This window comes from Coffea arabica, chromosome 2e (assembly GCF_036785885.1).
Source record: "Coffea arabica cultivar ET-39 chromosome 2e, Coffea Arabica ET-39 HiFi, whole genome shotgun sequence".
NCBI classification, from domain to species: domain Eukaryota; kingdom Viridiplantae; phylum Streptophyta; class Magnoliopsida; order Gentianales; family Rubiaceae; genus Coffea; species Coffea arabica.
The window spans coordinates 8148647-8163570 of record NC_092313.1 but is presented as its reverse complement, the minus strand read 5'-3'; the positions used below and the strand labels follow the sequence as shown (position 1 = coordinate 8163570).

Below are 14924 nucleotides of genomic sequence, written 5' to 3'. Positions count from 1 at the left end.
AAAAAAAGCTAAGTTGAAGCACTGTGCAGTTGAAAAGGACCGATGGCCACTTCTTCTATAAAAGAGGAATTATACCCACGATGACTGAGGTACGAGCACATTTCTTGATCAGCTTATATGGTTTTACATACAAGGCCAGGCCACTAAAGCAACCCGAAAAATGGGGACCAACCAAGTGATGATGTTGCTACTACTCTTGCCTGTCTTCTACTACCATGCCATGGCTACAGCATCCTCAGGTCGTCTTCCACAAACCGCCGTGCCTCTCGGTATTATTCCTTCTATTCAATTTATTAGTTTCTTGTTTTTCTGACCAGTCATCTCTGTGTTTCTCTTCTGGCTTAAGAACATGCAGGACATAAATCTTTTAATTAAGTCCCGAGTAATTCTATGACATTATAGAGTTCGACAAAGCTGTCTCAATTTTCTTCTTCTTCTTTTTTAATCTTTCCTTTCTTTCATTAGCATAGGTAGAAGCTATCTCAAGCTACTCAGATGATTTATTACATCTCATGTAGCAGCTTGCTTCTTTCTTTTTTTTTGGTGGGGGGGGTGCGGGTGCGGGGGTTGAGCCTTTTTTCCTTCTAAAAGCTGCTCATCTTACAGGTTATAGCCGAACTTGATGAATTTGCATATTTTATTTTCGATATTTTCAGTTATATTTGCAAAAGTGTTAAGATTATTATTTTTCCTCAAGTGTAAAGTTCTATTGATGTAGGGTACAAACCTTTCAAGTCCTTGCGTAAGTTCCCCAAGTGATCCACAATGCGGTCAGAAAGTTTCTGTAAAAGTGGATGCGAAAGTTTAATCAATTATGTGATGTGCATATAATTAAAGTTCCTGATTTCCAACTTTTGATAAAGTTCTTTGGTGCAAACTAGTTGCATATCTTGATACCATCTTATCCTTTTATCCTGCTGGCACAAATTCTGGTCTTAATGAATTATTGTACCATTTAAAGTTATTGAACTGTTTAAAGTCTTTTCATGCATGCTTTTTTCTTGAAAGATTTATTTGTCGCTACTAGAATTCCATGAGTCGAATCAATCAAAAAGTGCTAGTGGAAATTTCCTGGGAACATAGTTTGGGGGTCATTACACCATCCATACCCGTGAGCCAGCAGTTTTAAATCGTACCGGCCATCTAAATTTAACGTTATTAATTAATTAGCCACTGTATTATGCTTCATTGGCGTGGCGTACGTAACTGCTTGGCGCTTAGCATCTGAAATTCTTGAAAATGTGAATTGCAAAAATATATCTTAAGTACGTGGGATCCGACATCTTGAAAAACGTTTGCATGGTACAGTTGAGTTGGAGCACAAGACCGTGGAAGCTAAAGGCGAGGTGAAACACCTTAGCAGCAACGAAAATGGTGAAACTGTGATTGCTCATCATGGGCATGGGAGGAAGTTACAATATGCTGCTGGCACTGGCGGCAGAGGAACGGGCGGTGGCCAACTAGCTGGCAATGGCGGCGGGGGATCAAACACCCCTTACACGCCGGGAGGCGCAGGTGCCATACCCGCTTATGGCGCAGGTGGGGGTGCCAATATCCACCGCAACAACAACCATCACAGCGCAGGAAGCTGTATCCATAGTTGCAGAAGATATCCAGCCCTTTCAGCAATTTTCTTGGCTTACCTTCTGATAAATACCTACGTGTTTGTGTATTGAGCTAGCATTGATACAGAGAAATCTAGAACCTTTGCATTGTGAAATTTCTCTAGTTTTAGCTTTCGTTTCTTTCATAGGCTGAATATTAAGCCTGGTTTTTAGTTTCCCGTTCATGTTTGGTGTGTAGAAGTTGCATTTGTCAGAATAAAGTGACCGTTTGTAATTTTACCTCTCAGAACTCCAATTTTTATCAACTACGCGTTGTGAATATACGAACCCAAGTGAGGAACTTAGTTGCTTTTCAGATTTACTGGGAAAAGCTGCCAAATTTTTTTTTTTTTTTTTCACAAGAACAGAGAAGAGTAGTCTGGGAATGGGGACTTGTGGAATGAAAGACTTTCACGTATGACAGAAAATTATATATTTCTAGCTCCAAGCAACGTTTCATCAACATTAACTTTTGGAGCAAAATAACAAACAAAGAAATGCTTACAAATACTGCCAAACAATTTTCACAGTACTTGTCCAATAAAGATAAGCTAAAATCATCCGTAGCCAGACCACAGACTCTTACTGTGGCAATTTTTGTTAGACTGACATTTTAAAGACAGAGTAGGATATGATTCTAAAAAAGTGATGCTTAAATTTAGCCGCCTTATTCGTGTCGATTCCATTTGACATGGGGACGAAAATCATGGTCACTTTCCAGATAATGCTGTATTGGTAGCATCCCACAACAAATAGTAATTTTGAACACATATACAACCTTGTCCAGCAAAGGTAAAAGGGAATCCTAGTAAATCACAAAAGCAGAATTCATGTGGAGCCACATTCATGTGTTATACTACGAACCTAGTCTTCACTTTATGAGAATCGTTCCTTAGATGATATAGACAGGTAAAAGTATCTATCATCAGAAAAAGCTATGAATACTTTCTTTTTAAGTTAGTGTTACCATCTATGAGCTGTATTGATAGCTAAATGGTATTCTAAGTTTAGATGGTTTTAATGATTTCCTCCAGATACTGTGGATGCAAACATTATCATCCACTTAATACATACATTAGTATCACTTTGTGGTGTTAAGTTAGTGCATGATATCGAATGGGAACAAGATTTCCCAAGATGGCTGATAGATTTAGCACAGAAGGAAATGAGGGTAGTGGCCCCTTTTTGTAATTAATCCATGTACTATCAAGTGTTTATATAAATCTGTTAACGTTTGTTGGAAAAAAAAAAAGTATCACTTTGTGGTAGTCTAGACACACTGCTAAGAATATAGTCTGATAGCTGTTTCGAAATCAAAAAATGTAAACATTAATAAAATGCTTACAGGTGTTGCAGGGTGTCTATGGAGTGAGTAGACATCGCCATAAGTAGACCTTGTTTAACTTTTCTAAATTGAATTAGCGAAGCAGACAACTTGAACCAGGTGGCATGGACACCTCAGAAATTTCATCACTTTATGCAATAATAGTAAGGGTATCAAGATTGTTGTTAGGTGGAAAGTAAATCATGGTTACCAGATTCCATTTAAGTCTACTTTGTGCTGCACAAATTGATTTGGGAGGTGTAACAGTATTGAAAGAGGTTATAAGCGACTTCTATTCTGCTGTCACTGTCATTCAGTGCCTATTTAACTAGTTATGCTGTAACACACACTTTGATGCCTTTGCAACTACAATTTGGCCAGATTAAAAATCTACTTCGTCATTCTATTCAATTTCATAAACTGGAGTTAGTTGTAGCCAATGGAACAAAAACATCGTGAAGGAGCAAGAATAACAAAGCTATCACTAATTAGAGATACACCAACCTGAGCTTCAAAACTCAGAGAGCAGCTCAAGCTTACGAGCCTGGAAAAACTTGCAACGTCCTTTACCACTTGATTCAATTTCTTCACTTTTCCTCTTTGATGCGGTAAAACCAACATTTGTTAGCTTTAGTTGCCGCTTACGAGTCCTTTCAGATAAACCATCTTCATCAGCAGCATCAGATTCCCTAAAATAGGAACAAGAGGATATATTCTAAAGATGAGGAAACACAAAAAAACACTGCCATGTGTACATGCATCTGTTATGAACCTTTGAAATGTAAAAGGGTTAATAAGCCAACACTGAAATGGTTCTGGGATCAATAACCAGGTGAAGAGCTGATGTATATAGAGAAATCATCTAAAGAAATTTCAATCAAGTCACGCTTCATAGTGCAATTATTGCATCTTCAATTATCATAAAATTGTTCAATTTTAGTGAGGTCCAAACCATGTAAGAAGAGCACAAATTACTGGATCAATGAAAAGAAAGGCTACAACATTCAAGTAGTAGAAACATGGTTCTAACTCTAAGGTCAATAACCAAATGGTTGAACAGCTCAAGCTTGTTCAGAATGAACCTTTCTTGATGCTTTCTCAAAGTATTTTCGTTACATACGCACCCTGTTAATTTATATCCAGGGAACACATGAGACTTTTATTCTTATTCCAATGAGAAGAAAGACAAAAGTAAATGAAATTCTCAAGACCGGACTAGTTCCTAGAGTTTGTCCATTGCAGTCCTTATTGCTGTTTGCAGCTTCTATAATTTGTGGTACATGACATTCATCTGAAAGTGCTACCTAATCAATTAGTTAATGCTTGGCAGCATGATGGAAATGGGGCCAGCATTCTTCACTCCTATTGAACTTGAATGACCCTACCCCAAGTTTTTCTTGTAGTTTTATTACAGAATCGTGGTATATGTTATGAATAGTTCGGCTAAATACTCCTTATCCAAGTTTGGACAACAAAGGACATACGTACACATACACATGTATACACGTGCATGCACACACACAGACATAGACACATGGACAAGTATTTTAGAGCCCTGACGTGCCAAAGAAGCATAAACATGCTCACTGCCATCCACCAAAAACTCAGATCAAGGTCTCACCATAATACTTCAACAAGATGTTTGGAGTATGATGTGCAAGTTCCCCAGCTGAACCGAACTAGCGTGGGGAAACCAAAAACTGAGTGTTTGTGGTCATCCAACCAGGACTTAGTCTCAGGATCTAAAAGGATGAACAAACTCTTAGCTCCCTAACCGGAAAAAGCAAGAACCAAAATATAGCGTCAATATGGATCAGAACAGTTACATGAATACCTCCAGGGTATCCTGACCCAAAGTTTCTATGCATGTTTTCAGCAGTTTCATCAAGCACCCAATCTCGCAATGCTCGATCCCTTGTAACCTGAGAGGTAGAATAATGACACAGAGAAGTATGCAGGGAGACCTCAAACTGAGGCAGAGAGAAGGATTCACCTTTGCTACTATACTTGCTCCACTTACAACAGGGTAGATACTGTCAGCCTTCTTGGCAACTACAAATTTAATTGATGGAAATCTTTCAGAAAGCTTGATCCTGTATTTTTCAGCATCTCCCACTGTGTCCACGTAGACCTGTAACACTTCCCAGAATTAGGTACTTCCACCTCTTGAGAAATCAAGACAGTTAATTAAGGCCACAAGGCCCAGAAGTAATTTGGCCTCTAAATATGTGGTATCACATGGTGAGATTTGAAACAATCAAAGGAAACTCAATTACAGCGTAGTCTACAATCCCTTAAGCTTGAAAGTGAAGTATTCCTCCAATCTGGTATTGTTTTGATTACATAATCAGAGGTAAACACATAGCCATGATTCTACAAGATTTGAACAGGCTCAAAAAGGAGAGAGTGGGTAGGCCTTAAGAATAGATTTGGCTGTAGCACAAAAGAAGGATTGTGACTCATGGATTATATCCCAGAAAATGAGATGGCTCAAAGGCAGTTAATCACTCCAGAGCACCAAGGTAATAATTTGAATCCAGCAGATTCAAAATCATATAAGAAATTCATTTCATCTTCCATGATAATTGAACAGTTATTGACTAATTTCAGAACATTCCAAAAGTCATTTAATTGTGCACAAATGTACTCTAATTGCTGTGATTGTGTTTATTTAATGCAAAAGCTCAAATTCCAATCTCTATTGCCTTAAATAGTGCGATTAAAAGCATTAAAAACATACATATTCTGAAATAGAGAACTTTTACCTCAGTAAGAAGAACACCCATGTTGAGCACTCTGCTGACGAGGCCAATGGCAGAATCATGTGATATTTCGTTCAGGTTTATTTTATGTCTGTTAAAGATTAAACAGCATCAGTAGCATCAACCAAACAGCTTCAGTTAGCTAGGGTAAAACAGAAAAAGGTCAACTCTTACTTCTTTAACATTTTAGAGGAGAGCTCCCTTGGATCTATCACATCCACAGCCCAACCAATGGATTCATCAGTTTTCAGATTCTCAAATAACTCCTCCCTCTTTTCTTCTTTCAAAGTTTTTGAATCTGCATGAGGAAGGAGCATATGAATGTGATAATGATAATAATATTTGCTCTGAAGCTAATAGCACTTGAAGAAACCTTTGCCAGCAAAAACGAACAGAAAATATCTCTAAGGGCAAAAACTTCTACTTCAGAAGTTATTTTCTGTTCCATTAAGATATTACCATTTAATTTCTTCAGACACATTGCCGATTTCTAGACCCATGCTTGTGGACTTAACTGATCTCTAGGCATCGCTCCAAATTTTGCTAAATTGAGAACAATGGAGCACTGTACTTGACAAACACCCCCCACCTCCACGCGCCTCCAACCACATATAAATTAGAAGAGCGGTATTGAGCACTAGTTTAAGATGTTGAAGTAGGAATAACTGTCACTAAGTGGTATTCTCAAACACCTGTTATGTATGTGGAAATAACAGTACCTGCAAATTCGTCTCTCTACTTTTTTCAATAATTTCATCAGCAATTTTTCTCAACTCCCTCGGGAAAGGGTCTCTTCTGGCACCCTTTCCTCCCATGACACCCATCAGTCAATACAGCTTAATTCAACTAAAATATGGTAGTCAAAATAGTAGTAAATAACCAAATGCAGCCTTTGATCAAAGGGTCACGAGCTCAAAAATGCCAACAATCTAATTATTGAGGATTTGAGCAAAATATTGAAAGGGGAATCAATTGGAACACATATGGTGCAATATCAAGAAAAGGGTTTGACAGAGTAACCTGCAAAGTTCAATGTGGAAAGCGCCTTCTGATATGAGCAAGCACAGTACAAGCATCCATAAACCATAGGTCCTGTAAAGGTATTTTTGTTTGAGAAAAAGGGGGGGAGAGAGAGAAGGTTATTGGAGTTATCTTGTAAGCTGAAAGAGTGGAATTTGAAAGGCAGAAAATAGGGAGGGAGTTGAAAAAAGAAGCACCTAAAACAGGGCCGCGGCCAGCTTCATCGATTCCCATCATGCAAGGCTTCGCTGCCCATTTCGGCAGAGCTGCTTCCGATCTCATCTGGGTGGGGGCGGCCGTTCCTTCTCCAGCTCTTCCCACTCGTCGCCGGATATCTGTTGGGCTGGCTTTTGCGCGCGGACAACAATTTCCCCCAGAACTCCCTATCACTGTGCGGGAGCAATAAGTTAGTACTGTAAAACCTTCGGCAACATGTGATATGGATACGGTAGTAATAAATTTACAGAACTAATTCAACGGCACTGCATTAGAGGCTTGTTCCTATCTCACGTGGAAAAAGCCCGTGGGATCTTTACTCTGGATTTAAATTTCACAGGAACCTAGTTATCAATTGGCTGAATAGTGATTTTTTATGAGTCTCCCTTAAATTGCTTTAGGGCCGGTCTTCGATTAACTCCTGTATTTGTTTAAATTAGGTGGCTCTGTGTGTGAGTTATTTATCGATTTCAATAAATAAAAAAAAAAAAGCATTAGAGGCTTGTACCATGTTCATCCGTCGTTTAGTGGTTTGTTGTACATCTTTTAATAAAATCCTTGCACAATTTTTGCACTAATTGAGTTTTAAGGGCTAAGCACACCCAAAGCATTAAAGCTTGGTGGGGTGGAAGGTCAAGAGTTCAAATCTTGACTCCTATCAATTGTCACATTCAGTGGCTCTGCTTAACAAATTCAGACGGATGCGTACTGCACTTATCTAGTCTGGTAGTGGTGTAGTCCCCTTCGGGTTACTCTTGAATTTCTTTAGGTCCTCCCCTTCCCTTTAATATAGGATAGAATAGGTTATATAACAGTTATAACTATCATTTAGGCAGAAAAAAAAAGAGTTTTAAGGGCTAAGCCCGTCAGTCTTTCACTGGCCATTTGCTCTATTCGATGCATTGAATTTGGTTGATGATGTGAACACATTGGGTTTCCACATTATTGGGCTGCTGGGATGTCTGGATTAGACGAATGCTCTCAGTCCATTCGCATTATTATTAGTAGAGGTATCAAATACTAGCAAATGGAATGGCAAAGAGTTAGGATATCAAACTTTGTCATCCAGGCCTTGGTTACAAAATGACAATGATCATAAAATCCAATACCAAGTAGGGATATGAGATTGCTACGTTGCAGTCTTGCACTTGAAGAATGTGAAAGAGAGCAAAAAAACGGGAGGATAAGAAAAAAGCTAAAGATAGACACCCAAGAACATGGATATGTATGCCCTTTGTGAGTTGTCAGTAGAAACTTTCGAGCAATACGCTACTTTTCTGCATTCACTCGTATATTCTGTATTTCAGACTAGTTATGCTTTCTGCGATACTTTGATAGACATGGAAGCAAAGCCCATAGCATTTGATTACTGCATCAAATCTTCGCAGAAGCAAGGTAAGCACGAAAAACAGCCATAATATACATTTCCTTGCATTGTGGTCTAAGCTGGTTACAAAACTTACACTTCTGATATCTAATTTTGCCCAATACTAATCATACAAACTTGGAAAGGGCAGGCCACATGTGTAAAGCGGATCAAACTAGATAGGAGGAGAACACTTTGCTCTGGTTAAAAAGCAGAAAGCCAGAGTGGGTAGATGCTGGCTACTTTTCCATAGTATGAGGCTGCCTTCAACCACCCGAGCAATTGGATTGGGCATCATCTTTCATTGAAACAAAGAACCAAACCTTTACTCAACAATCATGTGGAGCATTAACGATACTCGATTGTTATCACTGGACTTGATTATCATGTCCAGGTAATGGACAGCATCCTGAGGTAGAAGTCCTTCCAAGAAAAAGCGAAACTGATGAGTGTGCGTCTCACGCATAGCATCCAGACACTGTTCCAGTAATTTTCCCTGCTGCACTCTTCCTATGTCTGCTGCTTCCATATATGGTAGTAACTCCCTCTCCTCCTCCTCAAAATGTTGCTGGCAGTTATTCTGTCAACATAAGAAATCCCACATCAATACCGTGAATGCAGAATAAGTGGTGGCAAAGTGAATGTAGAAAGCGATGTCTGGATGATTTTACATCAAAATTAGATACTGCAGAACCTACCTTTAACACCTTGAACCGGTTAGCAAGGTTGAAGAGGGCCTCTTGGTAGACAGGGCTTCCCAAATCCAGAACACCAATAGACTTGATATCTTCTTTCATGCCATTCATTATAGGCAGGTCCCTTGCATGTTCTTCATTCGCAGCTTTGGACAATCCTGCATAATTACATGCCCGAGAAAATCATACTTTTGGTAGAAACCCATATTCACTAACCAGCTTGGACATTGACAGACAAGTCACCTTCATTATCTGTACACGCAGCAATCAATGTTTTAACATGTTTATAACGTTCTGCTGTCTAAATCCCAAGTTTCGTTCATTTTGTCTATTTCAAACTTACTAATGGCAGTAGATCTTTTCTTCTTTCTATTACATGCACAATTTCCACAAGTCATACCTTAATATAATCCTTATTTAGTTTTTTCTTCATTTGTTTAAAAAAAAAAAAAACCAGTATTCCAAAGAATTGGTTCTAAGATGTAATTGTAGTTTTGTTCATAATGCAAAAGTGAAATGCAGATCTGATACCAGTGAAGCTACCATAGATATAGAAATGAAAACTTTCTTCCCTTGTTCTCCAAACGGTAGTAAAAGCACTTGCAATTTCAGATACCCTCCATTGCAATTTCCTTCAAAATCTCAATCTCTGAGACTTTTTTCACTAGTACTTGAAAATCATCAAACAATCGACAGACATCAATCCAGTGCTGATAAACTAACTCACCACTTTTGTTAGCGAACAATAAAGCAATTTGCAACCAGAGAGTACGAACACAGAAGTAATTTAATCTCGCATAAATGCACAACAAATAGTAATGCAGAAAATAGAAACTTAATGAGTACTATTCTGCATGCGTATGCCTTCATACTGCATTTACTTTGAGCCTTGACCACAAATTTAAAGAGATAAACAAGAATCTGCTAGTCTTAAATTCAGTAAAAAAGCCAACTGATCTTCATTTCATCCATCTAAAATATAAACCTTCATCGACAATTCAGTAAGAATAAGTAGCGCTACAACTATCTCTTCATGAGCTGGACCGGTCGTTGGCCCTTCTCTTTCTCACTTTTCCTTAGTATGGTCAAGCATTATTTCTCAAGCTCCTAAATTAACACCAAAATAGAAAGGTTTGTTCCCACAAATCCTGTTCCATCAGCTCCCAAATTTACTAAATACAGCCCCAGTCCCCTAAAAAAAAAAATTCAACCAAACTTCAAAATTACGCAAAATAATTGAAGATTAACCCATAAATAACTACTAAATCCCTACTAACCACCAATTAGTACCTCGATCAGCTTTATCCAATATGGGAAAGACAACTCTCTCCTCCATCCGAGCATGCCCCAGCATCACCTCCATCAACTGCCCATAATTCCTCCCAAACTTGTTCATCTCCATCCTCGGACTCCCCATCGCCGCGTCCCCTTTGGTCCGGCCACCGCGAGCCGCCAAGTCCTCCGCCCACCTCACCATCCTCTCCAAGTGCCACATCATACTCCTGTGCTGCAGATTCACCACCCACACCACCAACGGCGTCGTCTTATCGAACCACCCGAAAGAATTCACATGCTTCCCATCTCTCCCCACCAACAATGCCGGCTCCGGGAACTTCCCGTCCAAGTACCGAAATATCTCCTCCGCCGACCCCGATACAACGTCGGAGTCGCAGTACAAAACCGGGGACTCGACTATTTCAGAGGGAGTGTACTGCAATGAAACGGGCTTGTAGAGAATGGCAAATCTTATGTAAAATGTGGCGGTGCTGTTGGGTGGTCCGTACAGTTTGACGACTGGGGGGGTCTTACTAACCAGCTCAGATGGGAAAGGGATTGGGATACTTTCAAGGGTGGATTTCTTCTGGGTCTGGGCTCCTCCTTTACTAAACAGCTCAGATGGGATGATTTCTGCGGTTGATTTCTTCTGGGTTCCAGAGCAATTTCCCATTTTCCAGTACAGCAGATTTTCTTTACAGGGGAAAAATGATGCCTTTTTTTGTGGTTGAATGGAAGGAAAGGCAATGAGGGTTAGGAAGAATTAGTAGCAACCAACGGAGGGTAGAGGAGATTTTGCTTGGCCCTTGGGGGTGCTCTTTTACTGTACTAGTACGCCATTATTGTTGCTTTAGAGCCAAGGATTATACGAGAGACAGATGAAACAGTGATTAACAGAAGTGAAAATGACAATTCCAAAGTCTTTGGTGGAAACAAGAGAGAGAGAGAGAGGGCGGGGTGGTGTAAAATGTAGAAAGTACAAAGCCCAGCGAATAGAGCTTGGAGGATCTATAAGATTTCTGTGCAACAACTAACAAGTAAAAAGAAAAAGAATGATCTGAAACTGAGAGTAGGAGGGAGGAGACCGGAGAGTAGAGAGGTCATGTGACCATACAGCTATAGCCTGTAGCTCATATCGACATGCAGAGGCGTTCTTTCGTTATATTATAACAATGGAGTACTCATTTTATACTTTAGTCGATACATATTGACTCGTTAATAATCATTTATTTCATTATAAAAGATTGTGTATTTTATTAGAATATACATTTACTAGTAACGGGTATATAAGAAGACCATATAATAAAGATGCTTGATTTTGAAGGGATAGAATTGAGACGAATCATTATTAGTTTATTATCAAAAAGTGAGAGGTTTTCACTCCTACATAATTGAAAGTTGAAAATTGAGAGGGGATAGATCAAGATTTCAAGGAAAAGAGGAAAAATTTCAGGTGCTGATTGCTAGACGACCTCAACGCTCCACTGGGGCCTCTCAAATGGTTGGTGGTTTCGCCCCACTGGCGGTGTTGTGACATGTCTGTAAGCAATTGCCAATTGTTTAAGACATTTTGCCCGTTATATGGCTCATCATCGAGTGGAAGACTTTTTACAAATTCTGTGCTTAATTTAAGGGATTGCAAAGAAGATTTTATTTTATTTTTCTTTCATTAAAATGTGGGACTGGTTTCTAACATGAGATTATGAGAAGAGTCTGTCAGATTTAGATTGAGAATACGAGAGACTTTTATCCAAATCTCTAGCTCCATCATGAGAGATAGACAATAATGGCGAAGCCACTCTTTCAGGTAACGTGTTGGATTCCAAATGCCATCTTATTTTCTTTTATTGTCCTAAAGTAACATAGGTGTCTAAATAGATTTATGTTGACACAAAAAGAAGATGGTCCTACCCCAATTACATCAAGAAAGTATAACCTATGTAGCTAGAACGAAAATTGATACCCAAAATTTAGTCTTGAATTGAAAGATTGTGCATACGATCAAGCAAGAACTCATATACGATCCAACAAAGAGAATCAATTTCAAGACTATATATATATATATATATATATGTGTGTGTGTGTGGTCTAAATTAAGGAGTAAGACGCGAATTTAGTAAATTTGGAGTTATCCCGTCTTAGCATAGTTATTAAACCCGGTCCGGCCCGGCGATTCGATCGGTCAACTCGGTGAACTCGTCATTAAACCGGACCGGTTTTTTAATTAGATCGTTTCTGTAAGTGGACCGTTGACTTTTCAACGGACCGACGGTTCAACCGGATTAAACCGAAAATCCGGCCAGTTTTGTGGGCAAATCGGTTTTGAGGAAAAAAAGCTTTTCCAAGCCTCTGCTTGGATTCGAACCCAAGACCTTTGTGCATCGCTCACCACCAAGCCACTTTGTCACTTGTTAAGTAATGGCCATTCTTATGCTATATGAATGTTTTGTTAATTTTATCTTTATTTTTTTGTAATTCGCCAAAACAAATTTATTTGGAATCTTTTAATAAGACTTATGACCCCTATATTCTATAAATTATAAAATAGATTTCAAAAATAACATATTACATAATTTATTTTAAAGACAAATATTGTTTTTAATATTTTTTTGCACTTAAAATTTGTAAATAACCTAGATAATTACAGTAAACATATACACTTGAAGTTTGGTAGATTACTAATTAAATTTATGTTTTGCTGATTCTTATATGAATTAAATATTCTATAGCAAATTAAATTAAATGAATATTTGTTATGACATTATTTATTATAATTTATATCATATATCCTATATCAAAATTTAGAAGATATAATATTTAAATATATTTAGTGACCCACCGGTTCAACCACTCACCCACCGGTTCAACCAGTGACCCGTTGACCCACCTCCTTCGCCGATCGCTTTTTAGGATATGACTAGATTCACGATGGTACTATCAAAGATTAATTAATACATAATAATCGACGCACTTCATCAAGAGCCAATATATAAATGTTTATGGAATATGGAGGGAAGCCTAACAGGTTGACCAGCCATGCACGTGACCTTTGCAGCATGTGCGGTCGGTTCCTAATCTTTGGTAATAATTGGTCTCTCCTAAGAGGGGTTAGTTTCACTTTGCACCAACTGTACCCGAATTCTCATTAGATCTCTAAACTTTAATACAATACAGGACACTTTAATTTTTAAAATATAGATCTGTCTCATTTTGGTCTCAAAGTATAAAATTCATAACACTTTAATCTCTAAAATAAAAAATTTATTCCATTTTAATCCCTAAAGTATACTCATTTAAGTATAAAATCTATCATACTTTCTTGGCTATCTTACTTAGGCTCTGTTTGATAACTCGATTTAACATTTAAATTTAATATTTTCAAATTTTAACATGTGTTAGACGCGTTTGATAACAAAAAACAAAACATTTGAATTAATTAAATGGCACAGAATTTTTTAGACAAAATTTGTTTTTAAAAATAAGGGATAAACTACTCATTTATCACTTAATATGAAATACACTCAAATGTATCAAATTTAGTACAACATCTATAATTTAGAGCCTAAAATATCCCGTTTTGAAATTTAATGATAAAAGTGAAATTTCGAGATATAGTTAAAAGGTACAAAGTGAAATTAACCCTGACAATAATAGCATCGATAGAAGTTCCTCTTTTTTTTTTTTGCCGATGTTGTATTTACAAAATAATGATGATTTATGAAGCCAAGCATTGATTCGTCTTGCTGTTCCATGCACATTAACCAAATCTACGAGACCTGAAAAACAACCAAACATGACATTGAGAATTTTACCATCTATAAGCCCAATATCCACACGTAAACCTCAAGTGATGAATCATGAAAGGACACCCGCAAACCCTATTTAAAGCAACGTTCTAAAGTGGGGACTACCAAATTTGAATCAAATGATGCTGAATGAAGTGAACGTGGGAATATTTGCTGAGCTTTGATTAAGTCATAAGCGAAGAATTTGAACCATGCATTTAAATTTTTTTTTTTTTTTTGCTATTCCTACTGGTTAAATCTATTCTATTTCCACGTCATATTGGTTAATGTACATTTTACATAGATGAATTGGATTAAATAAAACATTCTAAGTTGAAATTAAGCACAAAGTCGCTAATCTAAAATTACATTCTCGAGGATAATTTGAAAAAAGCTAGTAGATCTTTTTTTTTTTGGCAATACAAATTTAATACCGTGATCCCTTTTTTTTTTCTTTCCTTTTTTTTTGGTTTAAAGGAGCAAAGGACTTTCGATGTCAGCCCACAACATGTGGCGGTTAGGCCTCTAATAGTAATGGGACGATAGCATCGGGCTTAGGGGACCTCTGGCAGATGTTGAAAAGATTTTCATTTTGGGCTCAAAGTTGTTGTAGTCGAGATATTTGAAATCATTTGTGACGCATCAGTTTTGTCTAACTAGGACTCGCATGCTTCTCTCGCATAAGTACAAAAAATGTTACGTTGCCCATAGAACAGGCCGAAAAGCCCAAGACATAACAGTTGACAATTAGAGCTTTTTCTTTTTTCCTGGTAAGGGTAATCATGGCTCTAAATTTACAATTTGTGCATTTTGAGAGCTTGTATGAAGTTCGGGAAGAGTTGACTTGCAGGATAAGGTCAACGGACTTGTAAGTCAG

The 14924-nt window shown here is 37.9% G+C and overlaps 3 protein-coding genes across 3 annotated transcripts; 1 reads left to right on the top strand and 2 right to left on the bottom strand.

Moving 5' to 3' along the window:
• The first annotated feature begins 80 nt into the window (after positions 1-80).
• LOC113730661 (uncharacterized) lies at positions 81-1844 on the top strand. The gene is made up of 2 exons (XM_027255502.2): positions 81-269; positions 1309-1844. The coding sequence occupies exons 1-2, from the start codon at positions 161-163 to the stop codon at positions 1674-1676; spliced, it is 477 nt and encodes a 158-aa protein (XP_027111303.1). The 5' UTR covers positions 81-160; the 3' UTR covers positions 1677-1844.
• Positions 1845-3300: 1456 nt separating this feature from the next.
• On the bottom strand, positions 3301-7140 carry LOC113730660 (ribonuclease H2 subunit A). The gene is made up of 8 exons (XM_027255501.2): positions 6908-7140; positions 6711-6782; positions 5865-5988; positions 5694-5781; positions 4922-5059; positions 4763-4850; positions 4550-4670; positions 3301-3617 (listed from the first exon to the last, which is right to left on the bottom strand). Exons 1-8 carry the CDS (start codon positions 6990-6992, stop codon positions 3440-3442), a joined length of 894 nt encoding a protein of 297 aa, XP_027111302.1. The 5' UTR covers positions 6993-7140; the 3' UTR covers positions 3301-3439.
• Positions 7141-8322: 1182 nt separating this feature from the next.
• Positions 8323-11407, bottom strand: LOC113730659 (uncharacterized). The gene is made up of 3 exons (XM_027255500.2): positions 10278-11407; positions 8991-9145; positions 8323-8872 (listed from the first exon to the last, which is right to left on the bottom strand). Exons 1-3 carry the CDS (start codon positions 10933-10935, stop codon positions 8618-8620), a joined length of 1068 nt encoding a protein of 355 aa, XP_027111301.2. The 5' UTR covers positions 10936-11407; the 3' UTR covers positions 8323-8617.
• Positions 11408-14924: the final 3517 nt, after the last annotated feature.

What these genes read in the sequence shown, in the direction of transcription:
- LOC113730661 (XM_027255502.2), top strand. Translation starts at nt 161, where the DNA reads ATGGGGACCAACCAAGTGATGATGTTGCTACTACTCTTGCCTGTCTTC. An exon ending in ACAAACCGCCGTGCCTCTCG is followed by an intron (nt 270 to 1,308) that starts GTATTATTCCTT and finishes TGCATGGTACAG; the next exon opens with TTGAGTTGGAGCACAAGACC.
- LOC113730660 (XM_027255501.2), bottom strand. Translation starts at nt 6,992, where the DNA reads ATGAGATCGGAAGCAGCTCTGCCGAAATGGGCAGCGAAGCCTTGCATG. An exon ending in TCCTCTAAAATGTTAAAGAA is followed by an intron (nt 5,782 to 5,864) that starts GTAAGAGTTGAC and finishes AATCTTTAACAG; the next exon opens with ACATAAAATAAACCTGAACG. An exon ending in GAGCAAGTATAGTAGCAAAG is followed by an intron (nt 4,851 to 4,921) that starts GTGAATCCTTCT and finishes TCTACCTCTCAG; the next exon opens with GTTACAAGGGATCGAGCATT.
- LOC113730659 (XM_027255500.2), bottom strand. Translation starts at nt 10,935, where the DNA reads ATGGGAAATTGCTCTGGAACCCAGAAGAAATCAACCGCAGAAATCATC. An exon ending in ATTGGATAAAGCTGATCGAG is followed by an intron (nt 9,146 to 10,277) that starts GTACTAATTGGT and finishes GTAATTATGCAG; the next exon opens with GATTGTCCAAAGCTGCGAAT. An exon ending in ACCGGTTCAAGGTGTTAAAG is followed by an intron (nt 8,873 to 8,990) that starts GTAGGTTCTGCA and finishes TTATGTTGACAG; the next exon opens with AATAACTGCCAGCAACATTT.